Source organism: Pipistrellus hanaki (genome assembly GCF_964339955.1).
Source record: "Pipistrellus hanaki genome assembly, chromosome: 2".
Lineage (NCBI taxonomy): Eukaryota > Metazoa > Chordata > Mammalia > Chiroptera > Vespertilionidae > Pipistrellus > Pipistrellus hanaki.
The window spans coordinates 166137923-166164467 of NC_140504.1; the positions used below are offsets into that span (position 1 = coordinate 166137923).

The following is a 26545-nucleotide window of genomic DNA, read 5'->3' on the forward strand; positions in this document are numbered from 1 at the left end:
TTGCTGTGTGGCTTATGCACCTCAACACCTTTGCAGATAGCAGACTTTGCCAATCTCAGAGGGTTGCTGTGAGATTTAAATGGAATCATCCATGTAAAAAGCTGGGAATGCTGCCCAGTTTGAGCTAAGTGCACATAGTACTGCTGGTCATCTCAGTATGATCCTTGGGCCCTCCACGATCTGGTCCCCAGCTATTACTCCAGCTTCTTGCACCACATTTCCAATCTGTGCACCATGCAAGTCTCATATTAAGGCCTATGAGCTCATTGAAAAGACGCTCCCCCTTCTGTAGGCTGATGCGATTCCTCCAAGTCTCAAGGCTTGTCAGGCCTGTGCTGCAAGGCAGCCTCCACCTGCCCTGTTAGCCGGTGCCTTTGGCCATACGTGAACCTACACTGTGGGCTGTGCCCTGACCACATGCACCAGCCTCGCCAGACCACTGACATTCCCAAGACTCCCGGTTCAGGGCGCAGGCAGCAGGCTCAGAGGCAAGCACGTGGGCTCTGAGTTAGCTCCCTGGTTTTGATGCCTGGATCTCCCACGACCATGGACCTTGGGTAAATGGTTTAACCTCTCTTTGTGCTTCAATTTCCTTTTCTGTAATATGAGACTAGTTCAGAATCTACCTCATAGGTTCATGGGGTTGGTTATTGGGACAACCCCCACCATTGCTTTCAATCCCAATAGAGACTTTCAGTCCCCAGTAGAAAGAATGGCTCTTCACCTCCATCTGCTCGCTTACTCTTTTCAAGGGAGGGGATGGAACTTATCTGCTTGGTCAGCATGAAAAATGGCCAGGGCCTGCTGGGCCTGGCCCTACTCAGCACAGTTGTTTAGATTTGTAGGGATGGTGCATTCTAGCCTCCTTCCTGCCCTGAGGGGTGCCCCTGGAGGCAGCTCCTTCATGTTCTGCCCATGGTTGGTGGGGAAATAGAATTTTGGGGTGAGATAAAAGGAGGCCAATTTTAGCCAGGGAGATAAACCATGCTTTCCAAATCTCGCTTTTATCAACAATAAAGCTAATGCTTTGACCTCTGTCTCTCTGATCCCTGTGTCTCCTTTGAAATTGCAAAAGTAAGGTGGGCAAGGGAGCATGATGAGCTCTGACCCCTACATTTCCAGTGGAGATCATACATATAAAACACTTAGCACAACATCTGAGAGCCAGTATAAGTTCAGTTACTATTTGGGTTAACATCCCTGCTGTTATTCGACATTATGATTTCTATGATTTAGAATTTCCCACCCGCTTTTCCTGGTGACTCCCACCCAGCCCTCAGGATGCATACCACACAGCACCTTCTCCACAAGGGAACACTGCCTCAGTCCTCAGTGCCTGGCATGGAGTATGTGCTGGTGAACATTTGAGGGAAGGAATGAAAGGAGGGGGAGAGAAGGGATAAAAAGAAGAGGGAGAAGAAACTGTTTGGTTAAAAGTCTTCTTCAGCAGAGGCAGAGTGGCAGCAAGGGCCCAGGTGTGGGCTCTAGTGGGCCCCTGCAGGGCACTGGAAAGGGCCCAGGGAGGCAAGGGAACCCATGGAGGGTGGTGCAGGGCGGGGAATAGTGGACAGTGGGAGATGAAGCTGAGAAGGAACTTAAAGGACACTGCTCATGCCTTGAATGCCAAGCTAACAAGTTTAGGATCCTTCTGATGGTCAGTGGGAGCTACGGAGGGCATACAGGGAGAGTTGACCCTCTTCAAACAGTGGCTTGGGAACTAGGACAAGAAATAATGATATATATATTTGATTTCAGAGAGAGAGGAAAGAAGGAAAAAGAAATAGAAACATCAATGATGAGACAGAATCATTGATCAGCTGCCTCCTATATGCCCCCTGATCCCACTGGGAATTGAGCCCACAACCTGGCATGCACCCTAATAGGGAATTAAACCATGACCTCTTGATTCATAGGTTGACAATCAACCACTGAGCCAGGCCCCGTTGGGCAAACTGATGACGTTCTTGATTCTATCCCATGTTTTGTTCCTCCATATTCCCCAGCCACTAACTCTGGGCTACTGATTCCAAGGAGGCTTGTCTTCACCATAGAGTCAATTATTAAAATCAACTTGCTATCAACTCTAACTTTGAAATGCTATTCGGCCGCTTGCAGGGACAGGGATGCAGAGCTGCCTCCACAGACACCCAGCCATCTGGCCTGTTCTGTGGAATCTGGCTGGGAAGCTCATTTGAATAATTGGTTTTGGCGGCCTGCACTTGCGGGTTAGACACCTGATTACACTGCCAGCCCCAATGTCCTTTCAGCCGCCTTAGGAACATCACTCAGGTTACATAAAGCAGGAGAGCGCCTCTGGGAGGTAAGGCCCCGTCTGGCCCCTGCTGTCCCTCACACTTCATCCGGACTATGGAGCTCACTCACTGTGTGACCTTGAGCAAGTTACTTAGCCTCATTGTGACTTGGTTTTTTCTTTGCTCTGAAAGGGAAGGATCTCTGCCCCGCTTAGGGCTCTCAGAGAAGTCGGGGAGTTGCGACTTGGAAATACAGGCAGAAAGGTTCAGGTTGCAAAGAGCTCCATGTCCGGCAGCAGGTGCACCGGGGCTGTACACTGAAGCACAGTCCTCAGAATTAGGCTTCTGATGGTCCCTTCCTGCTCCTGTTCCACTAGCTGGTTCTATAACTTGAGTGTGTTTCCTTTCCCACGTATGCCTCAGTTTCCTCACCTGCAAACATATGAATAATAAAGGAGTGGTTCTAAGAAGTAAGTGAAACTATCCATGCGACATGCCTAGAATAGTGCCAGGCCCAGGAGGCTCACTAGAGTTTTGCTCTTCATCATCCCCATCAACACTGCCATTATCATCGTCATCGTCATCATTGTAACTGTTCAGTCCTGGACTCAGTGCCTCAATGACCAGCTTCAGGAGCCTGTTCAGAGGACAGCAGGAAGGAAAGGGAGAGAAGTGGGTTTCAGGTGCCACATGAAAAGTTGGGAGGCTTTGGGGGTCTTCAGCCTGGAGAACAGGAGCAGGAAGTGGTTGGAGCAGAGGTACCCAGTCTTCAAACAGCCGAAGGGCTACCCTGTAAACGATGGACTGAACCTAAGAGGTCCTTTAGGGCAGAGAAGCAGAAGGGATGGGCCGGCAGGCTTAGCCTGATGCTTGGGGAGGGAGAGAACCACCCAGATCCAGCTGCAGGTAGATAGATAGAGGGACTGCGTCACTTAGGGATACTTTGTCCAATCCCCTTCCCGCTCCAAGGCTGATGGTGCTGTGACAGAGTCACCAAGTGGGTGAAACATGGTCGACTGGGAAGAAGTTTCTGGGAGAGGGGCCAGCAGGTTTTCCTGTGAGGAATCCTTGCAGTGGATCTTTGTTTTCCATTTCTACTTGATGAAAAATAAAATGCACAGTTTTTATGCTGTCAGAGAACAAATGGGATGTTGACATGTATTTCACACAGCTAATTTTATGTTCTATTCTATTTTAGCCAGTTCAAATATTTCCTGTTTTGGATGTTGAAGTGGGCAGAGTCAGTTATAACGTGTGTGTGTGTGTGTGTGTGTATTTGTTGGAAATATCTCCCTGGCATTTTACTCCCTGCCATCGTTAACGCTGTTTTACTGTACAAATCTCTTTTTATCTCCCTTCTATGTCTGGTGAACTCCTATAGACCCTCCATCTTTCCAAACCCCACCCTCATCACTGGTCGGAGGACAGCCATCTTGTTTTCAGGAGCAGCAGAGCAGGGGAGAAATCTGTGGCAGGTTAAGCTGCGCCTGCCCAGTTCACCAACCTGCTCTGACCTTCCTGCTGAAGTACCTGGGGCAGGCTCCTTGGCACCTCTGTGCCTCAATTTCCTTCTCTAAACTGGGGCTACTGCCCAGCTGGTGTGGCTCAGTGGTTGAGCACAGAACTATGAACTAGGAGATCATGGTTCAATTCTTGGTCAGGGCACACACTCAGGTTTCAGGCTCGATCCCTAGTATGGGGCATGCATGAAGTGACTGATTAATGAGTCTCTCTCTCTCTCTCTCTCTCTCTCTCTCTCTCTCTCTCTCTCTCTCTCCTTTTCTCTTTGAAATCAATAAAAATGTATTTAAAAAAATAAAAACAAAATGGGCCTACAATACTACTTCCATCGCAGGGCTGCTGAGAGGGTCACATGTGATGATATAGATAAGGTACAGTTGTAGGCACTTAGATGTTAGATGAAGCCTCCATAGCACCACTCACACACCCTCCATTCCAAACACAGGGCTTCTCATGGAGAAGGGCTGCTTCAGATTGCAGTCGGCTTCCCCACCTGGGCCCGGGCCCTCAGCAGGCCCTCCACAAACCTTAGTTAAATTGGATTTACTGCACTCACGCATCCTCTGCTCCATGAGGAGTGCCAGGGCCAAGAGACATAACGAGGCGCGGTCTGCAGAGCGTGGCAGCATCTCTCCACCGTGGAGCCATCTACACAGCGGAATCACTCACCATCGGGAGCCTGCGCCTCGCCCCGCCTCCACGCTCCAAAGAAGCACTAAGGTTTTTCTGAAGATGCGAAATTTCACAGCCCCTTGCTATCTTTTGGGTAACTGCGTATTTTATGATGACTAATAGGCAATTACTATGGTAATATTGCAATCCAGCATGTGTGAGGTTTGGGAAATGAGAAATTATGGGTAACTACTCTGGACTCATTTCTATGGCAACAAAAAGTAATTGTCATTAAATACCAGTTATACTGAGGCTGTACCTGGTAATTATAGATTTTTATGCCCAGAAACATAAATAAAACCAATAAATTTATTCAAAGGTCTATGACTGTTTACTTATACGTGGCTCTACGGAATACACAATGACAAGCACCTAATTAAGAAATGCAAACCCACCACAGAGTCATGCTGTCAGATGGAGATGGAGAGTCTGTTTCTCAAATGCAAGGCTCAGAAGAGAACAAGGCAGGAGGCACAGGCAGAGGCAGAGGCTTTCTTCTCTGCCAAGGAAGTGATGGGGGAGGACGCAGTAGCAGAGAGAGTGAGACAGTGCAAACGCTGCAACTTGTGTGGGCAGCCACTGGTGGAGGGACCAGGCCCTGCTCCAACCCAATGGCCTTCCACCAGGAGTCGCCTTGCACCTTCTTATCTCTGTAACACCTGAAGCTACAGAATTCATCCTGCAAAACCTCTGGCCTCCGGTTTCCCCGGAACCTAGGAAGATGCTCGCATTGCATCAGCAGCCATACCAGTCTTGTTTTTTTTGTTTTGTTTTGTTTTGTTTTGTTTTTATTGTAAAATACACATAACATCAAATTTACCATCTTAATAATTTTAATGATACAGTTCAGTACATATTATTGTGCTACCATCAAGAGTTTCTTCAAAACTCTTTTCATCTTATAAAACAACATCTATGAGCACTAAACAATACCTGCCCACCCACCCCCGCTTCCCCACCATTCTGCCTTCTGTCTTTATGATTTTATATACTTTAATAAGCTTCCTTTCTTCCTTCCTTCCCTTCTTCCCTCCCTTTTTTCCTTCCTTCCTTCCTTCCTTCCTTCTTTCCTTCCTTCCTTCCTTCCTTCCTTCCTTCCTTCCTTCCTTCCTTCCTTCCTTCCTTCCTTCCTTTCTCTGTCCTATGTCCCCTCCTTCCTGCCTTTCCTCCTGTGCTCAAGCTACTTTGAGAAGATTTTTATTATTTGCAAGCACAGAAACTTTAACTAAGACTCTTCCCCTCCGCAGCGCCCCCTCCCCCCCCACAAGGTGGCTATAAGGATGAAATAAGGGTGGGAGAGCTTGACATGGGCTGGGTGAGCAAACAGAATTCTTGAAATGGCATTTCCCCTAGGGGAATGTGTGTGTGACAATTTGGAGAACACTAAATATATATCCCCCTCTTCAGATTCCTGTTTACTGGTATTAGCATTTTTGAAACTGAAAAGTCTTATTGTAAAAGGGCATGTTTAACTTTTCTCAGCTCTGTGTTTCCCAAACTTACTTGAACTCTGAATTCTTCCCCCTATCCCCCATAATGCCGTGGGAAGTCCCACCAAACGGTGAGAACTGCTGCTGTATCAGTCAGGGGCTCAGGAGAGGCTGCTGCTCTCGGGGATCTCGACCTCCGAGGTGCACACTCCCCACATCTGGTAGTGGATTTTTGTGACTGATAGCCTCTTTTGTTGCTACTCAGAGCTGTTTTAGCAACAGGATTATGCCTGTGGTTGGAGATTTCCTCCTGCTCTCTTAATGAGAGTCACACATTCTCACTTGGAGAATGCTGGGGGGTTAAACTTGAGGGCAGAACCAAGTGTCGGAGCTCTTTCATCCTGAAATCCCAAATCACAAAATCTGGATCTTGAAGACATATTAAAGCATCTGGTTCCCCATCACCACCCTCCTGGCCATCCCAGGGAGGGGTGGCATCCAGGCCAAGGTCACAGACCTCTTTCCAGGGCATCCTCCCTGGATGGCAGAGGACGACATAAATGTGTGTGTGGACAGCATTGACCTCCCCCTGACCACGGCCGCTCTTGTAATTAAGCAGAAACGTTAACATAAATCAAACAGTCATTCCACCACCATCATCACTAACTGCATTCTGTCCAGGGAGGAGAACGGCACTGCACTCAGGCCCACAGCAAGCCATAAAACTTGCCAGTGCTAATGAACCATCACTCGAGCCAATTAAGAGAGGAAGCAAAACTGTCTTTAATTAAGGCAGCATTCGTCCCGTGGGCTCTCTCCAACTCATACCCAGGGGGACTAGGAGGCCCCTCTGGACCAAATTGCCATGCTCTTGGAAAGCAGCAAACCAGCTGTTTGAAGTGAAGCTGGCAACCTGTGTTCTGGTCTGAGCTCTGCCACTATTCCCATCTCACCTCTGGGTCTCAGTTTCTTCATCAGTTGAGTCATTGGATTTCTTCACTCATATACATCAAATACCCTTTGAGCACCTACTATGTGCTGATCTTTGCTGCCAGGTCTGGGTTATACACAAAGACCATTAGGGCTCAGTCCCTGCTCTCTGGTGGCTGGAGGGTCAGTGGGGTCCATGCACTGGGATAAAACTTGCTCAATAACCAGGCTGGTGGGAGCTCAGAGAAGGCTGTGACCAATTCTGTTTGGGGGGTTGGGGAATGTTTTCCAGAAGAAGTGGGACAGCTGAGTTGTGAAAAGAGGTGAGTGAGGTGAAGAAGGTATGAGGGGGTTCTGGGCAGAGGGTAAGGGATCAGAAACCATCAGGACACATCCAGGGAACAAGGCTTTACTTAGTGTGGCCACAGCAACAGTTCTAAGAGTGGAATATGGGAGGTGAGGCAGCACTGTAGACAGACAGATGAACAACAGGTCATACAGAACCTTGCAAGAAAAGCCCAGCCCTTTGAATGTTTTCTTGAGAGTTTTTGTTGAACTCATAAGCAACAGAATTGTATAATGTGGGCAGAGAAGTTAGACAGTCAGTGATTTACTGGGTGTGACTTCGGGCAAATCAGTGGCCTCAACTGTGAAATAAGAGCAAGAACACTATCTGAGAGAATCCAATGTCTTTTCAGCAGATAACCACTCAGCAGTGGAATTTAGGCTATAAATTATGGTGCACCAGCAGAAAGAGAACTCAAGACAGGAGTGCATGAGTGAGTATGGGGCTAGCTGGTAAGCCCAAAACACAGAAATGCTGTTCAGATGATCAAGGGTGCCATTCCATAATTAGTGACCTCCAAGAAGAAACACAGAAATGAAACAGCAATCATTATAACCACCATATGATATTCTGCAAAGCATAGTTATCACCACCATTTCTTCTGATGCTCACAAATACCCTGCCAGGTAGGTAATTATTGTCTCCATTACATAAGAGAAATGGAGCATCAGAGGGGAAATGAATTCCCTAAGGTTACATAGCAAGTAGGTGACAAAAACTGATAGTAGGCACCTGATTCCTGGTCCAGCAAGCTGCTCAGAAAACCCTAGCAAGTGATAGCTCAGGTGGCTGAGCATAAAACAGCCAAGGCTCATTAGCCACATTTTCTAGAGCCAGGGTGAAGCTTCCGCTAATTAACTCATGGGAAGTCTGAAAATCCTTCCTCAAAAATACAACCCCTTTTACTTGTTATTCCATACCATCATCCTACAACTACCAGCTTCTGAACATTATCTCCTGTCACTCACCTGTAATTGCCCAGGTAGACTCCATCAGGGTTGAGCATTGGTGCAATCTTGAAGACCAGATGTTCCCGCAGGACACGAGCAATCGGGTGCTGGCTTATGAGGAAGTCAATGATCCCTAGGGAAAGAGAAGCCTCTGAGTTAACCTCAAAGGGTTGTTTTTTAAAAAAAATATATTTTATTGATATTTTACAGAGAGGAAGGGAGAGAGATAGAGAGCTAGAAACATCGATGAGAGAGAAACATCGACCAGCTGCCTCTTGCACACCCCACTGGGGATGTGCCTGCAACCAATGTACATGCCCTGGACTGGAATCGAACCTGGGACCTTTCAGTCCACAGACCAACGCTCTACCACTGAGCAAAATGGTTTCGGCTCAAAGGGTTTTTAAGGAGGAAGCACATTGTCCTCCTAAAGCCCAAGGATAAGATGAAGAGACTATTTCCTGTGGAAAGCACAGCAAGAGCTTCCAAAAACATAGCATTTGAGCTGTGCGATGGAGAGCCCACAGAGTTTCGACAGACTGAGATGAAGTTAGCTAAGTACCGGCATCCAATTGATGACTATGGGGTCAGAGGACTTAAGGATCTGGATCCTCATGCTGAGGATGGGCACACCAGGAAGCAGGGAGGGGAAGGGATCTTGCTAATGTCACGTGAGGAAAGAGGTTTCTTCAGTGTTCCCCAACTGTCCCTTTCCCCACTTGGAGGATCCTCTGTTCCAGATTCCCTCTTTGCTTCTCACTGGCACCTACACCACCTTGTGTCCAGGTCACTAAATTTAGAAAAGTTGAATTCTCCATGACTCTCCTTCCCCAGTCAAGCTGCCCCCAAGTCTCTTCTTTGAATCTAGGAAAGCTTCCCTCATCCCAACCTTCTGTCTCTCTTCTGCTCTATGCCACCACATCTGGCCTGGGTGACAACCAATGCCTCTGACAGATAGATGCCTTACACACCGCAGCCAGGGGATATTCCTAAAGTGCAAGTGTGACTCTGCCACTCCCACCTTGATGTCCTCTGGTGATGGCCTGCATGCACCCACAAGAAGGAGGTGAAAAAACAACACTGAGCCCTTGCCCTCACTTCCTCTTCTCAATGATTCTTCATCTAAGACCGAAAACAGTGGGCAAGATGGCACCCTGGCATCCCATGAAATGACTGTGATACCGGAAAGTAGTAGAGAGTACACAACCCTTCCAAAATGCAGAAGAGCAACTCCTGTCCTGCTGGAGAGAGCACCAGGGAGAAGAAGCTTTGAGCTGGGCCCTGGAACAGAGTAGGTTTGATAGACTGACAGGAGGAGGCGGCAGGGTGACTAAGAGCAGTCCCCATGCCCAATGGCAAGCACTTAGCTCCTGGAGTGACTCCAGAGCACATTCCAGAGCTGCTAGGACTGGTGAGGGATGGCTCAGGCTTTTCATTAGGCCAAGGCTGAGAAATCATGGGCAGCCACAAGCCAGTTGGACATCATTTATTTCTCGGCCGATGCAGCAGTAGACCAGATGTCTTAATTTATTTGTTGGTCTTCATATGAAAGCTGCAGTTTGCCAGTAAACAGGCAGGGTAATGATGCCAGGCACCCTTGTTAGGGGCTCATAATTGCTTAATCTGTCCACTAATTGACCCCGGCTCCCGGGGAGGCTCTTCATCAAGGAGCCAGCCTGTGCTCAGGGCCTGACCACGCTGCCTCAGAGAACAGCTTCTGGAAACGGAGTAGCTCATTGTGATCCATCCTCCTTCACAGATGAACAGATTAATTGGGCTGCCAATTAGGCAGCTAATAAGGATGATGAGAGAAAACAAAGCCAGACCAAAAGCCGCAGCCACTCTGAGCTCTGGCTCCCAGAGTGAGGGTGGGGATGGAAACGAGAGGTTTCAGACCCATCTCCTGGCTTGAGGTCAGATACAGTTCAATGGGCATCATTCCCATTGGTCGGGAAATTGGGAGGGAACCTTCCACATTGTTTTGGTGAGAAAGATGGGAAGTGGAGAGGAATTCGAAGAGAAATGTCGGGGAAAGTAAAGAGAGGAAATGCCATTCCTGGCCATGGGTCAAAAGCATTGCATGGGGCAGAGGAAGTGGAAAGAGCATGGACTTGGGATATGTATTCGAATTATGAATAGAGAAGTTACCAGCTTTCTCTTGCCAGTTAACTCGTTTTGACATATGGAAAATAATACTAATCTGCAAGGCTGTTCTGTGACTGGGTTAAAGCTCCTATGTTCTGACTGCCTGACACAGCAGCTGAAAACTGTAATGTGCTCTGAGAAACTCACTTAGATCAAAGGTTGAAAGACATGGAGGGAAGTGAAAAACAGAATGCAGTTTAGAACTAGGAGTCTGGTCTGTGAAGTTTAATGATTATGGGATTTGGGGACAAGGATACTGAATTGGAAAAGCCACAAATCAGCAGTCAGAGCTGCTGGGCCCCAGTTTTGCTTGGTGGGCCCACTCTTGTCTTTACAATAAGGAAAAAGAACTCAGAAACTCCCCAGAGTGCATCCTCACTGACAGTCTCAAATTCATCTATTTCTTTCCTCTCTTTGGGAGCAGAACCCTCCTCTGCCAAATGAGAACAATCTCCTACTCCTGGGAGACACTATCAGCCCTGTAAGATCGGTCTGTCCCTTCAACAGATAAGTTTTCAGGGTCCTTTCCTTCCAGCAGATTTAATCAGGGAGGTGGGAAAAAGCAGGATGGCAGGAAAGCTGGAGGCAGGAAGGCTGTGTGAGTGTGTGTGAGTGTGAGTGTGTGTATGTGTGTGTTTGTGGGTTTCCTTCCTCTTCCTCTTACCCCCACAGGACAACCTGAGGCATGACCTTCCAGAGGGAAGGTCAGCTCTACATCCGTCTAGGGCCTGGTGGGCACCTTGGCACATAGCAGCAGGGTCCAGGATGTGGGACAGGAGACCTGGGTCTGGTCCCTACTCTACCAGGTGACATGTAGTGAATTTTTTGGCTTTTTGGAAGAGCAGGGCTGAGAGCTGCCCAATGACCTGGTAGGATTTCTGAGAAGAGTGAGAGGAAGAGAGAGTGGGCATGGTGTCACCTCCACGCGCCTGATGCTGCCCTGAGCCTGACATACATGGTCTTGTTTGCCCTCCCAGCAGTTGCGTGAGGACTACTCAGCTGCCCATCTTTTGCAGGTGAAGAAACAGAGGCTCTAGTAGGGTTGAGGACTTGCTGAAGGTCCCTAACTGGGAGGTGGAAGCGGCAGGACTCAGACTCAGGCCTGCCCAAGTGCAGGCCCCTGCTGTGCCCACTGCCCATGCTGCCCTCCAGGGGGATGTGCCTTGTCTGCATTGTCATCCCACAGTGTAGATCTAATTAACTCAATTATGAAGGATCTGAATTGGGGCGGGGCTTCAACAAAAGAGCAGTCACTGTACCAGGAGGAAGACCTGAGGTCTAGTCCTGGCCAACCAGCTAACCAGCTGACATGCAGTGTGGTAAATGAGGAGGGTTTGGTAACAGCTCTCTCAAGGGTGCAAGGAAATGGGGGATGGGAGTCACAGACTGGGCTTTGGTTCATGAGGAGGGTTAGTGGACTCAGACCTGCACTTGCAAGTGCTCAGTTAACCATGACCTACCTCTTGATAGAATGTATGGAGGCCCGCTGGACACCAGGCACTGTCCTAAGTGTTATGTGAACATTAACTCATTACACTGTCACAGCAACACTAGGAGGCAGGATTCCTACTACAATTTCCCTTTAAGGTAAAGGAATGGAGGCACAGAGAGGTTAAGGGACATCCCAAGGTCACACTGTACTAAGTACCTTGGCTCCAGATTCTCAGCCATCCTACAAGCAGCTCTGCCTCCCTTCCTGCTACCGCCTCTGGCGCTCTGCAAGGACAAGGCTCCACTCTGCTCTCAGCAGCAGGTGTGTCAGCAGCTTTGCGATGAGAACCTTGGTCCCAGCCAGATGGGGCAACCAGGCCCACATGTCTGTTCCCCACTCAAGGTCACTGAGCCAGTTAATGGGGAAGAAGTAAACAGAATGAAGGTACCAGACTTCATCCTTCCAGGCCTTGGGTCCCCTTGCCCTGCCCATAGCCAAGTGGGCAGGGGAGGGGACCTGGGGAAGGGCTGGGTCTGGGAAAGAAAGTCCAGTTGAGCCATTGTGGGGACTGAGAAACCTCTGGGGAAGACTGTGCCTCAGTCTCTCTTTGGCAATGGGGAAAGGAATCCTGACTTAAGCTGCCTCCAGGAAGGAACTGTGTTGTCCTGAGGGACAGCCAGAGATGGGAAAAACGAAGGCAGGATTGGGGAGAGGGGCCCACACCACATCTGCCATGAGTTAGTATGTGGCCTTGGGTTAGCCTCTTTGTTTCTCTGAGCCTCTACACCCTCTTCTGTAACATGCTCACTGTTGTGCGATGTCCAGAGAGCTGTGTGTTCCTGGCAGGAGCTTGGCCCTCTAGCATTTCCCATTGCTGAGTGGGGCATGCACAGGCTTGGGAGACCCAGATCAAAGCCTCCCTAGGGCTCCCTTCTGCACCCTTCTCCCTCTTTCTGTCCCCTTTGGCCCCTTCTGTGCCCTTTGGTCCCCTTTTGGCTATGTGACTTTGAGGCTCCTCTTTCTGAACTCAGATTTAGCATCCCAGAGCCAACACATCATGTGTCCCTCACCACAGCCCCAAGAGATGAGCAAAATAATACCCATTTTAAAATGTGGAAAATTACATTTGAAGACCCAACCCTAGGCTTCTGGTAGCTCATGGTTTAAAGGGAAAGAAACAATATAACTCTAATATATAACAAATCAGGGTAATTAAGATTACTATCAGGTAACCTCTAAAGCAGCCATAAAGTAAGGGGCCATAAAATAGGGTGTGTTCCAGGGGCCCACAGATGGCATCTAATATAAACCTTGGACTATGGGAAGTGTTTACCAAGTGGTAAGGAGCAGCCGGCAGAGGAGTAACAGCTGCAAAGGCCCAGCAGTGGAGAGAGGATTGTCCACCCAGGGATTAAGTTGTGTGGGGCTGGGATATACTAAGGCTGAGGCCAGAGAACCTGGCAAGAGCCAGATCATGAAGGGTGAATGTCATGCAAGGAGTTTGGAGATTATCTTGAGAAGGTAGAGGGAAGGCATTAAAGGCTCTGCCAAGGAGTAAACTTTGATCAAAAGCCTATAGAACAGCACCGGCTCTATCAACTCCACACCATCCAGGTTCCTTTTTGGAAAAGCAGGGCCAACAGAGAGAGCACCGGAGCTCAATGCAACTCTGTGCCTCAGGCCTCACCTATAAAATGGAAGGCAGCCCTGCCCTCTGTCTGCTGTGCACAGAGGAGGAGGGCATGGGAGTCTAAACTCCCCGAGATGAAAGTACTGATGGTATGACTGCTGCCTTTTTACAAAGAAAGACTTGATAGTTGCATCCCATTAGCTGGGGGAACAGGTCTGCTGCCAAGTTTAGTAACTGCCAGATGGCTGCCGCAAAGCCAAGAGGGACCTGGGAGAGGTGATTGCAAGGACAGTGCTGGAAGTGAGAATGCCAAGGAGGAAGCTAAGGTGACTGGAGCGAGGAGGTGAGACAACCCAGCTGTGCCTCGTCCGAGCTGCATGGCTCTGGGGGATCACCTTCTCTCCCTGAAACTGTCTCCTTGCCTGAAACATGGGACAGGCAGTTATGTCCAATCACAGCGCTGGAAGAATGCGAATGGGAGAAATGGACCCCATATCATCTGCATAATGCCTCACAGTGTACAAAGCAGATTAACTGCATCACCCTCTCAGATTCCCATGAGGAAGGAGGGACACCTGCTGCGTCCCTGCTGGATGCCGCCTATAGGAGGGGGTGTTTGTGTACATTCACCCCAGGCCAGCTCTATCACAGCCTTCAGACAGGGATTCGTTTCCTAACCCATTTCACATTCCAGGAAACTGTCACACTGGGAGGAAGTGGCAGAGCAGAGCTGATATTTGACCCCAAGACTATCTCATGGCAAATCACCAGGTACTTCCCCAGCAGCAGGCCATCTCCCTCAAGTTCTGTGACCTTACGGGTTTTTCCTATTCCTTTGACTTCATGGTCACTTTGAGACTAAAATGAGATAAATTACTTAAGTTCCCTTAACTTCAATTTTCTCATATTAGTTCCTCTGACATTGAAAAATGCATATAGTGGAAATAAGTAAAGTCAAGACATGGATCCTGGGTGAAAACCACTGTGGGCACACACAGGACTGTACCATTTTTATAAAGTTCAAAACCATGCAAGAGTAACACCACATTGTTTGGGAATGCTTGCATGCTTAGTAACTGTTAAAAAAAGACAATTACAAAATTCAAGCTGATGGCTATTTGTGTGAGGGGGAGGGCAGGAAGGAGGACAGAGGACTTAAAAGGAATTGATAATCTGCTGCTACTTATGCTGAGCATTCACTAAATTATTATTTATATGTTACTTATTAGATATATTTATATAGCTGACTAGTTCAATGTATTTTATATAGATGAAATATTTGATAATAAATAAAATAAAATGCAAATTATAAAGAGATATATTTGAGAAAAGGCACTGTATCTTATTTATCTCTGGTTGTCTGATACCAAGCATGCTTCCTTGCTCATGGTGGGTATTTCAAAAGTTGTGTGTTCAGTGGATACTTGGGTAAATGAGTGTATAGAAAAATTTTAGTCCTTGATTCCCCAGTTCACTGGCGCCCTTCCATCAACATGCACTTTGGCCTGGGAAGAGATGTATTATTGCTATAAACCACTGGAAACAAGTAAAACACAGCAAGAGAGCATAGGTTTCTCGGCACAGCTGTACATTGTCAACACAGCAAATATTAGAGAATTTCATTCAGTCCCCCTGTTTATTTATGTATCATCCAGTCATCCATCCAGTCATACATACATACATGAGGTCAATATTTATTGAAAATAAATCCTAGGGAAGATCAAGTGTAATCTCTTTAGAAGTGAAGTGAATTCCCACCCAAGATAATGATTCTGTGTGTTACCACTCTGTCCAAGAGATCATCACAGCGCCCCAGTGGGCGTGGGGCAAGCGCAGGATGCCCATGGGGTCCTGCGACTCACCTTGGCACACAAAGGAAGAGGGTGTTTCCCCTGGGTGGACTCGTCCCGTGATGAATACCACCTTCTGCTCGGCCCCTTCCCGAAGATTGTCTGGAAGATAAAATAAAAGAAGGTTGTTAAGGAAGGCAAGGAAAGCTGAGACTAGGAGAGGGAGAAAGCAGGAAATGGGCTGGATGCTTTACATTCATCTCTTAAATCACCCAAGCATGTCAAACTCGCCTCATTTATTTGGCCTGTGTTAGCCTTTGAGTTTGACATGGTGACTAATTTAATTATGTCCCTGGCTACTAAATATTAAAAGACTATATCCCGTTCCTTAATGCAACTGATTATATTAATATTAAAGTCATGTAAAGAGGTCATATGAGTGACTAAATCCAAGATCCACTGAGTAGGCAAGTTGTATATCCATTCTGAGTTCTCATCTGCTAATCTATAAATGTGGATAATAGTATCTACAATAGGATTGTTGTAATGATTAAACAAGCTAACATATTGCCTAGTAAATATTCAGTAGCTGATTAAGTAAAGGAGGTATACTTAAATTAGCAATAGTGGCAACTGGCTTTCAATTAGCTCCTATTATGTCAGGCACAATATACAAATTATTTATAATCCTTACAGAAACATTCTCATTAATAGCCCTTTTTATAGAGGTGAATACTGAGTCTCAGAGAAGCTATATAACTTGCTCAAGGTCAGACAGAAAATAGGTGAGGGAGAATGAAACGATGCCCATGTGAACGGCACAGAGAAGTAGGACTCATTTGAATTCCCTCACTGATTGTGCAGGCAACCAGTGGAGAACCCAGAAGGACCATGCCTTAGTTGTCCTTCTCAAATACTCACTAACAAAATTAAAAAGCAAATCTCAAAAGGACCATGCTTGAGACAAGAAATTCAACTGACTAGTATATAAATCCCAACTCTCTTTAAAGGAAGATAACAGAATCCAGACATTCAACCATGTATAATTCACAAAATCCAGCATCCAATAAAAAATTACTGGATATACAAAGAAGTAGAAAAATATGGCTCTGAATCTTGGCCCAAGTCTTGCTGCCTCTACAGAAGTCTCACTTATATCAGAAAATTTAACTACTGTGCAAAGATACAATTCAGCAAAAGCAGTAGCCAAGCGTAACAGTCCCAGAAAGAAGGGGCAAGAGAAGGGTACTTAGCTGTGAGCACAGGAAGGACTGATTGCCCCAGAACAGAACAACAACCTAAAGTGAATTCAGAAATGAAAAAAGAGAGACGCTGGATTACAGGGTCCCATTGAGGGCAGTTAGAAACAAGGAGCAGGATTTCAGCTTCTAAAATGCTAGAGACAGGTTATTTTGAATGCAGTTCATGATCCCACTTTTGATACATCCAGGTCAGATACTGCATTAAAATAAAAAACTAGTAACTCTATGAAGCCTGGTTCTAAAGGCTTGGGACTAGTTTGTCCGGTTGTGGGGAGGAGGTCAATTGATTCCCTAATGATAGGGAAGAGAGATAATGGAGGCCACATATGTTTCTGAGCACTCACTGTGTACTCAGTACTGCGTTAGGCACCTTTAGGAGCAAAGGAAGAAATAGAAGACCCACCTTTTCTAAAGAAATTCATGGTCAGACATGTGATCGTTTCCTAGACTGAATAGAAGCTCCACAAGGGAGAAACTGCAACTTGCACTGTGCATGTTTAATGTCTTTCCTGGGACCTTGCATGGAGCAGGTGTTCAGAAACCAGCTGCTAAACTAACAAATAAAAGTACTCATATAGATGACAGTTTACAAAGAAATTTAGACACACATTATCTTATTTACTCTTCATCATGTCTCTGTGAGGTAGAGAGTATTGACCCCATTTTACAGGTGAGGGACCTGAGGCTGACCGGTGAAAGGTCATGCAGTTGGCAGGGGTAGTTAAGTCTCAGTTCCCAGCCCAGTGCCCCTTTCCCCACCTATGTGTCTCCTCCGGATCCACTAACAATGCAAGACTCCACATCCCCTGAATTTCCATCAACATATACAAAAGTGTTTGCTTTCATCCCTTATTCCTGGGGGAAGTTGAACTACTCTCTCAGTATTTATATTGCTTTTCCCTTAATAAAAAAAAAAATGCCACTGAGCCCTTTAAAAAAAACACTGTCTAACACTGATGCCATCTATCTCAGCAGTTCAGAAATGATAAATGGCATTACCGGGGCCCTCGGTGAAGGCTACCTCTATGAATATCTCTCCTGACCCATTATCAACTCAATTGCATTCAGCATTTCTGCTGACCACAGGAAAATGCAAAATGGGCATTCTATTTGCACACTAATTTCACCAAGCCCCTGCTTCTTCATAAAATGATAACGTGGGGCTAATAAAAATCAAGCATCTCGGGTGCTAATATAAGCAAATGTTGATGCAGGCAGGTAACAAACTGCTTTGTCATTTAGGAGGCCGTAAAAGAGCATTATAATCATCTTTAGACAAAATGGATGGCGCGCCTTTGCTTCGTTTTTAGCTTTCATTTGCAAAATCAATTTAAGGTAATGTAGCAGCTCTGAGGTGGTGTGACATGGGACCCCCATTCCTGTCACCGAGTCCCCGGACTTGTGCAAAGCCAATTAAACATATTCTTGGAGGAGGCAGCAGGGAGAGTGAAGGAAGCATGCTAGAACAAAGCCAGGGAAAAGAAGCTGAACAATGAGAACAAAGACAACCTATAAGGGATGATAAACCTGGACATGTGTGTGGGTGTCGCTCAGGGTACAAGGGCATACTCAAGTGGGACCAGGACAGCCATCCCTCCTTAGTTAACAGAAGGTGTTTGAAACAAATGTGCTTATGTAGCACACACACACACACTCCTTTGTCATCATATCCCTCTATCATTATCCACTATGTCCCTATTCATAAAATAATGATTGAACACCTTTATATTCATTTCACAGGAAACCAATGGGAAGAGACATTCAGGGACTGGTCCAAGCTCCCCCAGCTAATGGCTGGCTCAGCCCAAGTCCCACCCAGGCAGTCTGACTCCACAACCGGTGCTCTCGACTAACCTCTGTGCAATCCTGCTTCTTGGTAAGGATGATATCGTCTAGTTACAATACAGTAATTAAATAATGTTTATTCAGTACTGATTCTGTAAAATACAAGCACTTTACGTATATGATCTTATTTTATTTCCATGGTCATGCAGTGAAATACCTACTATTCTTACCCCTATTTTGTAGAATAGAAAATTGAGATCCAAAAAGGTTAAATGGCTTGTCTAAACCTACATAAGTAGCAAATGTGGGAGCCAGGATCATACCTAAGTCTTTATGGACTTGAAATTCATGCTTTTATGGTCTTAAGCACAATGTCATATCATCTCTCAAAGATTAAATAAGGTCCTTATGGGGATTTTAAAAATGCACCCAGAGAGGCATTCCTCTCCCCGACCCTCCCCTTCACTGTGGGCAGGACTTAGAGACCAGCTCTAACCAAGAGGATGCTCTGGACGTGGTGGCACCTCCCTGTGGAGATTAGGCTTCCATCGTGAGTGCACCATCTCTCTCGGGAATCATTCACTCCGGGGGCATCCAGCTTCATCAAATGAGGACACTTAGGTGGCCTGTGGAAAGGCCCATGTGGGGAGAAATAGTGTAAAGAATCCAGACAACAGCCAAGAGAGACTGAAGCCAGTCCGAACCAAGGAATGAGCTTAGAAGGGGCCTCCAACCCAATGACTGAAGTCCTGCCTGACAGCTAACTGCAGCCTCATGGAGGACCCAGGCTAAGGACCACCCAGGTCAGCCGCTCCCACATTCCTGGCCCTAAAGAATCTGAGAGATGATAAATGCTTACTGTTTAGATGCTGAATTCTAGGATAATAGCTAACTAATGAACTTATCTATAGATGACAAATTCAGTGAGGACCGGATGCCAAGATGAAGATGAAGATGAAAATAAAGATGAAGATGAAGAGCCTCAAATTATCCATGGATCTGTAGATGGTGAAGGTGCTAGAAGAAGGCCCCAAAAGAGCACTATCTGGACTCTCTAAGGACAAAAATCTCCTCCAAGTTCACATTACCAGTTTGGTTTCCCTACATCCCCTGACAATAACTTATCATGGGAGTGAGGTATTATGTGCAGTTTTTATTTTTACCTCTAAGTCTTTTTCATTTTCCGAGAAAATGCTTTCATATTGGTTTCTAAGCCAGATCAATTGCAGTCTCTTCTCCAATAATCCAGGGCCCAAAAAAGTCCACACCACACAAAGCTGGAGAAAAAGAAATCTTGGTGGCAGTAACAGCATGGCTAGCTGGCACCTGTCTGAGAGCCCGCTCAGGACTAGCATAGCCTTGTCCCTGGTCCTCCTATGTCAACACCATTCCTGTCTGTCCATCTTCCACCTGGCCTCCAAAGTGGAATTTCTAAAATGCAGATGGTAGCATACCTCTCCCTCTGCTTACAACCCTCAGTAGTTCTCTGCTATCCTCGGGCGAGCCCAGCCTCCTTCCCCCAGCACCTCTAGTCTCTGGTGGCCATGCCCCTCCACAGGCCTGGCCTCAGCTAATTCTTGGCAGCTCCACCGCAGGCCACACTCTCCCACACTTGGGTTCACGTTTTTCTCTCTGCCTGGAATGCCGGCCCCAGCTTGTCTGTCTGGCTTACTCTTATGCAGCCTCCCAGGCTCTACTCAGATGTACCTCTTCTGAGAAGGCAGTGAGGAAACTAACACGCACTCAGGACTTATCCTTGACCATCCTGATGTTCATGTTGGATTGCATCTGATGTCATCAGCACGATAATTCTGTACTTTTCCCTACGAAATCCGTCATGTTGAAGGCAACATAAGATATCCCTGTGATGGATCTGACAATATAGAGGGATTGGGGGCTTTGCATTTTAGGGAGAACATGCTCAAGGTGCAGAATTTCTTGTATATAATGTTAGGAGAAAATGAAGGGTTAGGAGGCATCCATGGAGCTTTTGGGGGCAGTGAGACCAGGGAGTGTGTTTGAGTAGATAGGAGAGCTGAAAGCCGATGTCCAGGGCTGGCTTAGCCAAGCTGACTGAGGGCAAGTGCCACAGCAGGGGGAGCTGGGTGAGGATTGCTAAGGGGAACACTGGCCCCTGTATTTCTTCTGTCCCCTGATGGAGTCACATGGCTTCCTGGCAGCTGCACCAGGACTCACATCCAGGCCCCAGATTATTGGCTGTGAGGTTTGGGGCAAATTACTTATACATTCTGAGCCTCCATCCCCTATAAAATGAGAATAATAATCCCCAGCTCACGAGATAAGAGACGGACGTTTCAGTCCCTGCCCCATTTATTGAATGACAAGCCTCAGAAATAGGGTTTCTTAGCACTATTGGCATCTGGAGCTGGATAACTGTGCGTGTGTGTGTGTGTGTGTGGGGGGGGGGGGGGGGGGCGGGGGCTGCACATATAGCAATATCTCTAGTCTCTATCTACTGAATGCCAGGGGCACCCCGATACCCAGTTATGACAATTACAAACAGCTTCAGACCTCACTAAATGTCCTCAGAGACAAATAGCCCCTGGCTGAGAACTAGTCCCCTAAGAGAATATTCTCCTTTATTCTGATTGGCCTATTATTATTTTCCCTAGCAAACTTTAATTTCTTAGATTTTATATCTTTGCACCAAGTCCTCCAAAAAGCCTTTGCAGACAGTGCCAGACCACAATGGCTTCACCCCGCTCTGAACCCACAGAGCTCATCTTGGCCTCTCATCTGGTCGTAAATCACTTGCTGCCTCGCTCAGGCAGGACTCAAAGCCGCTAAGTTCCACTTGATGCCCAGCATCTGGTCTTCTTGAGAAAACAGTCGTGTTAGCAAAGTTTATTTTCAGTTCCCCGCTCCCAGCCCTGCCATCCTCACCTACACAACATCTCCCAGAATCTCAAATCTCCTAAGTGTTCTAGGGTGGGGATCGGGTGCTCTGCCCTGGATGAGCAGGAGAGAACAGGGATTATTAAAATTGCAAAGCATATGCGTTCATTCTGGGACAAGGTGCCTCTCTGTACCCCTCACATGTCCACCACAGATTAAAACTGCTCGTTGTTTGGCTTGAGAAAGTGTAAGGAGGCCTCCAGCTTACAGGAGACCCACAGAGGCCGTCAGAACCTCAAAGCCTGTGGGGATGAAGGAGACCCAGAAAGGACGGTGACTTGCCTCTGGCCACTCAACTAGAGGGTTCAGCCAGGCCTGGAGAGCAGGGCATAGAGCTCCAACGTCCTACAGTGTTTTCCCACCACATGGGCTGCCTCGGGCAATGTCCCTGATGCCAGGGAAATGCCCATTGGGTGCTTGCCAAAGAAGTGAAGGGAAGCCAAGAAGCAATGGGCCTGTGATACAGAGGGCCAGGGCCAGCTGCCAACGCTCTCACCTTGACAGCCACAGGAGCAGAGCCCCACTCCCCGTCACCACACACACACACACACACACACACACACACACACACACAAAATGGGTATTTCCATATGCCACATTTCAGGCTGGTCCCTGGGGACACGGGGAGAAATCAGACACTGTCATCTAAGAGCTCAAAGATTAGTGGAGGAAGAGAAAGATCCAGCCTGGCTTGGGGTCTATAAACTTGAATTCTAGAGTCAGATAAAAGGAAGGTTGAATCCACGTCCTGGCACACATGACCTTGAGCTCTGAGATGGTTCATTTCCTCATCTGCATGATGAGAGAACAATGATACCAGCCTCATAGGGATTTTGTAAGAATTAAATGAGCCAATGTATCAAGCCGATTCATAAAACCGGTGTGTTCAAAAGAGTATGCATTCAAAAACAGTAACTTACAGATCACTCCGTCCAACGGCCTGCTCTTTACAGTTGCAGAAGCTGAGGTCACTAGATGCTAAAAGACAATACAGCTATGGCTTTGCCTACCTTTTTTCCCAATCTGTATTCCCAGTGCCTCATCAGTATTCACAGAAGGTGCTCAATGAATACTGATGGAATGGTGGGAGGGCACCTATTGCTCTCTGGTTGAAGCAGGCTAGGCCTGAGGGCCAGGCTTTCCCTAACACGTGCTGTGCCTTTTGAATTCTCTCCCAGCCTCCAGAAATACCTCGCCATGTTCAGTTTCCGGCTTGCTAGCAAATGCAAACTGAATTAGGCCGTGCCCTTCTGCATCAAGGACGGCACCAACAGTTTCCCAGGAGGAGAGGGACAGGAAGAGGTGAGAGCGAGGATGAAAGTTGAAGACAATGCATTCTAATCAAACTTGATAAATATGTAAATTAAAGCAGCTGAGCAGTTGGCTTTGACAAATGACTTCCCAGTAATGGATTTTCCATGGTGAAAGGGGAGAGTTCAGCCCGCCTGCTAGTCAAGAGTGAGCCCTCTCCCAGCAATGCGGGCTGATGGGCCGGCCCTGGGATGCTGCGAGGCAGACAGAGCACTAAACCTTCTCTTAATAGATGCTATTTACTGAGCATCTGCTAGCTGCCAGGCTCAGCCCCCATCAGCCCTGAGAGAGGAGACAGCCCCTGTCTCCTGGGTGAGGGAGCCCAGGTGAAGGGGAAGGAGGGCCAGATTCCCAGAAAGACAACCACTGAGGGGGTGGGAGGGGTGGTTGTCTCATCAACTCAAAAGTTAGTGCCTTTTAGATTTTTGGCTGCTTTTGTTTTGTGTTAAAGATCCTACTTTACCACCTTTCCTCCCCTCACAGGAGCTGGCATGGTGGTGCTCATGGGAGACCTGTTCCCTAACCTGCTCTGTGGCTCCAGAGGGCCCGCCCTGTGCAGCTGACAGCTGGAGGCCCAGGCAAAGGCCTGGCAGGATGGAGCAGGGAGGAGCTGGCGGACTGTAGTTTCTCTGAAAAAGCCACAACCATCGTTAGTATAAACATTAAATTTGAGGATGGTGGGGAGGGAAGGAGGTTATTACTTAGCAATGGATAACCAGAATAATTGGTATAAAGTTGATGGTTCTAGTGGGTTCTAATTCAACAGTCAGGTGAGAAGTGCTGAAGAGGTAGAGGTTTTGAGTAGTGACCATGCACTGAGTCCTTTTCCTACTTATGATCCAGGTCACTGGGCTGGACAAGAACAGTGCTGTTTTCCCCACAGTGCAGAGAGCAGACCTGGGGGTGAGTGCGAGGCCAGCCCAGCCCAGCCCAGCTAGCAAGCATGATAGCTAGACTTTGAACCCTGTCTTTCTTCTGACACCGCTAAGAACTAGGTCTATTCCTAGTTATATGAGATGCAAAGGTAAATCTGTGTATACAGGTTTGAGGGCGCAAGTGTGTGTCATCCGTTTCCGACTCAAATTCCTACCACGTCTTGAGTTTCTATACAAAGTTATCGGAGTTGAGGTACAAACAGAAATTCGCCTTAAATGGGTTGTAGTCTTGGAAAGACACCGCCTGCCTGATTGCCACTAACTGCTTCTGCCTGCCAGCTTGATCAACACAGCTACCAACACAACTTCCCCAAACAGAAAACCAGTGCTAGGAGCACCCCAATGTGATGGAGAAGAGTCTGGGTGGGGCTGGGAGGGAGGCCACCAGGCCCTGAGTGCAGGCTTGGCGCCGATGCTGGTGGAATTTAAATTGGGAGCGTGTGCTTTCTTCCCTATTGAGATCTCATCGACTTGTATAAAAAATACCACTTTGAATCTCAAATCCCCACTGGCATCTTTATATAAGCACCGAAAACGCTACTGGGCTTTGGAGATTTCATTTAATGAAGGAAAAGTATTTCTATTAAAGAGTAATTTTTTCTCTCTCTCAACACAACATCTTCAGAGGACGCAGGGCCGCTGGGCTGTTCTGGGGTCTGAGAAAACAAACCACCACATGCCTCACCAGACCACGGGAGGGCAGAGACCAAGCACAGCAGGAAGGGTCAGTGGTGGGGGAAACAGGAGTAATTACAGCAAGTAAACCCCCAGGTACCCAGCAGCTCACAGTGTAGGAGGCACTTTGGTGCTCAACAGGGAGATGCTACTGCTACTGCTGCGGAAGCTCCCCCATCCTGTGTGGTCTGAACTATGACACCACCCTGCCCCTCCTTCATTCCTCCTCCGGAAGTGGTCACTCTCCTGGGCCCTGTCCTGCAGTGGCTTCCCGTGCAATTCCAAGCTCCTGACCTGGCCTGCCTGTCCCCCACCCATCCCCACGCCGCCTTGTACCACTCTCACCTGCTCACCTTGCCTCACCCCTGGCTTGTTCTAGTTCCTCTGCCCTCCGTCTGGAAGACCCGCCCGGGTCCGATGGGCTGGCTCCTCACCCTCAGGTCTCTTCCTAGTGGAATCATAGCTCCATGACCATGGGACCCCAGTCTAATATTGCACCTGGCAGAGACAGGTGCCAATGCCATATTTACAGAGTCAATCAACACAGCTGGAGGTATTGAGTGATGTGTGCTGGGGAAATAGGGGGCACAGGAATAAGGCTAGAGAGGTGGGGGTTCAGGGGTTGTGCAAGCTCAGATAAGCTGTAAGAACAGAGTGGACTCCAGCCTGGTGAATATTAACGCCTGTGACCCTTCTGCCCGTCCCCTCACAGAGGCTACCGAGTGCAGGGGTGTGAGCAGGTCTGTGTGGTCTGGGAAAGTCCCTGGAACTCTGGCTGCCTCAGTCTCCTCAACCATAAAGTGGGAATAATGATAATATTCATATTCTTGGGCCTTTGTGAGGAATGTTAAAATGAAGCACTAACAGCCGTGCTTGTCACATGGCGAGCCCTCCATTAACATTTGCTATTCTCAGCCTTTCAACAAATATTCCTTGGGCGGAATCACCCCCTTCTCCTGGGACCCTCTCCGCCCCGGGCAGAGCCAGGCGCTCTCTGCCTGGTTCCCTCCCAGCCCCTTCTGCTATTACAGTGGCAGGATAGTAATTTGTTTTTCTTTTATTCTCCTCCTTTCCCCTCTGGTGACTCTGAGCATTTTGGGGGCAGAAGCTCTGTCTTGTTCTTCTCTTTTTGGCATTTATGTCCTTTGTTTGAGACAAAGAAGGGCATTTTGACATGGTTGTTTTGATGAAAGAGTTTTGAAATGTCTGCATCTAAATGTAAAATTGCTTTTGAAAATTACTACGTACCGGGTGAAACAGACCCCCTGATACCAGTGCCTGTCTGATCTTCACTCCCTTCACTCCCACCAGCCCCTCACTGCCCCTGCCTCCCTCGTCACCAGCCCTGACCTGCAGCCCACCCTCTCCCCCTCTCCCCTCCCTGAGCCCCTTGCCAGAAGGGATGGAGGGAGTTCTGGGATGAGGGGAAGTAGGGAAATGTTTCCGTGGCACATAATTTGGTATTGCTTTTTAGGAGGCTGAAGGTGTAATGGTCTGTTTTCTCAGCTATGTCAAAAATGTCCCCAAACCAAAACAGTCCTGTCAGAGCAGCTGCACCAAGGGGCCAAAACAAAAGGACTGTGTCACAAAGATATGAACTTCGTAAGGAAGCCACCGTGCAGGCAGCAGTCCTTGAGAATGGATTTAAAAGCATACACCCTTGTCAATGGATTAACAGGCAATCAACTTCACTTACCCGAAGCTCTCCCTTAGGAAGTCGTGTTTGCGCCAGTGAGGATGTCTCCACCCCCATGGGGATCAGAGAAGTTAGGTGCTGCCTGATGTGGCACAGGAGGCCACCGAGCAGAGACATCAGAGCTGGTCTAATGGCTCTCTTCCATGTTACAGCCAAGGCATCAAGAGAGAAAGAGCCTTGACCAAGGTTGTCCCAGTGAATTGGAGTTTCCACTGTTAGATCAGAAACATACGATCTGTTCTCGGGTAAAGAACTCCTGTGCACTAAATTGGACACCACAGCATCACTGCTGGGCCCCTGGCAGGCGCTCAACAGAATGGAACGGAGATCACGGCTAACACTCTAGGCACGCTACTCGAAATTGGATTCGCCAAGTTCTCGGTAAAAGAAGCTTTAGTGTCCAAACAGGCAGGCTGTCGATATCGCATTAGTCAGGCCATCCACCGGGACAGCAAAGCCTCTGGGTGGGCATTGACAGAAGGCCCGGGGACTGTGAGAGAAAGTGAGCTGCTGGGGTGTGGGGCACCAGCCAAGGCCTCGCTGTTTGCATCGATTTCCACAACGGACATTCCTGCAGCCAGTTAAAGAAAGACATAAATCTGAGTAACCTGAGTCTGAAAATTATATAGCTCTATTATTTTCGTGGATTCGTGACTTGGATGGAAGAGAATCTTTCTTAAATAAGTTTTAAAAATTGCATTTGCAAGAACTTGGTCCCCAAGAACTTTATAGAGTGCATAATATGCTCCTAAGATAAGGCTTCTAGGATAAACCCGGACTCTGTGCACATTCCACCCTGGACTATCCCGGGTTTGAAGCTATGAGGGAGGGAAGTTGCTGAGCTATGGCTTCATCAGAGACCAAGTG

The 26545-nt window shown here is 47.6% G+C and overlaps 1 protein-coding gene across 1 annotated transcript in view; it reads right to left on the reverse strand.

Annotated features, from left to right (window-relative positions):
• Positions 1-26545, reverse strand: part of AGBL4 (AGBL carboxypeptidase 4) — an 892605-nt gene that overhangs the window by 84491 nt on the left and 781569 nt on the right. Inside the window, exons 7-8 of the mRNA XM_084872915.1 lie at positions 15171-15260; positions 8120-8234 (exon numbers count right to left, since the gene is read on the reverse strand). Of these exons, the coding sequence (XP_084729041.1) occupies positions 8120-8234; positions 15171-15260 (205 nt within the window). The remainder of the gene's footprint in view (positions 1-8119; positions 8235-15170; positions 15261-26545) is intronic.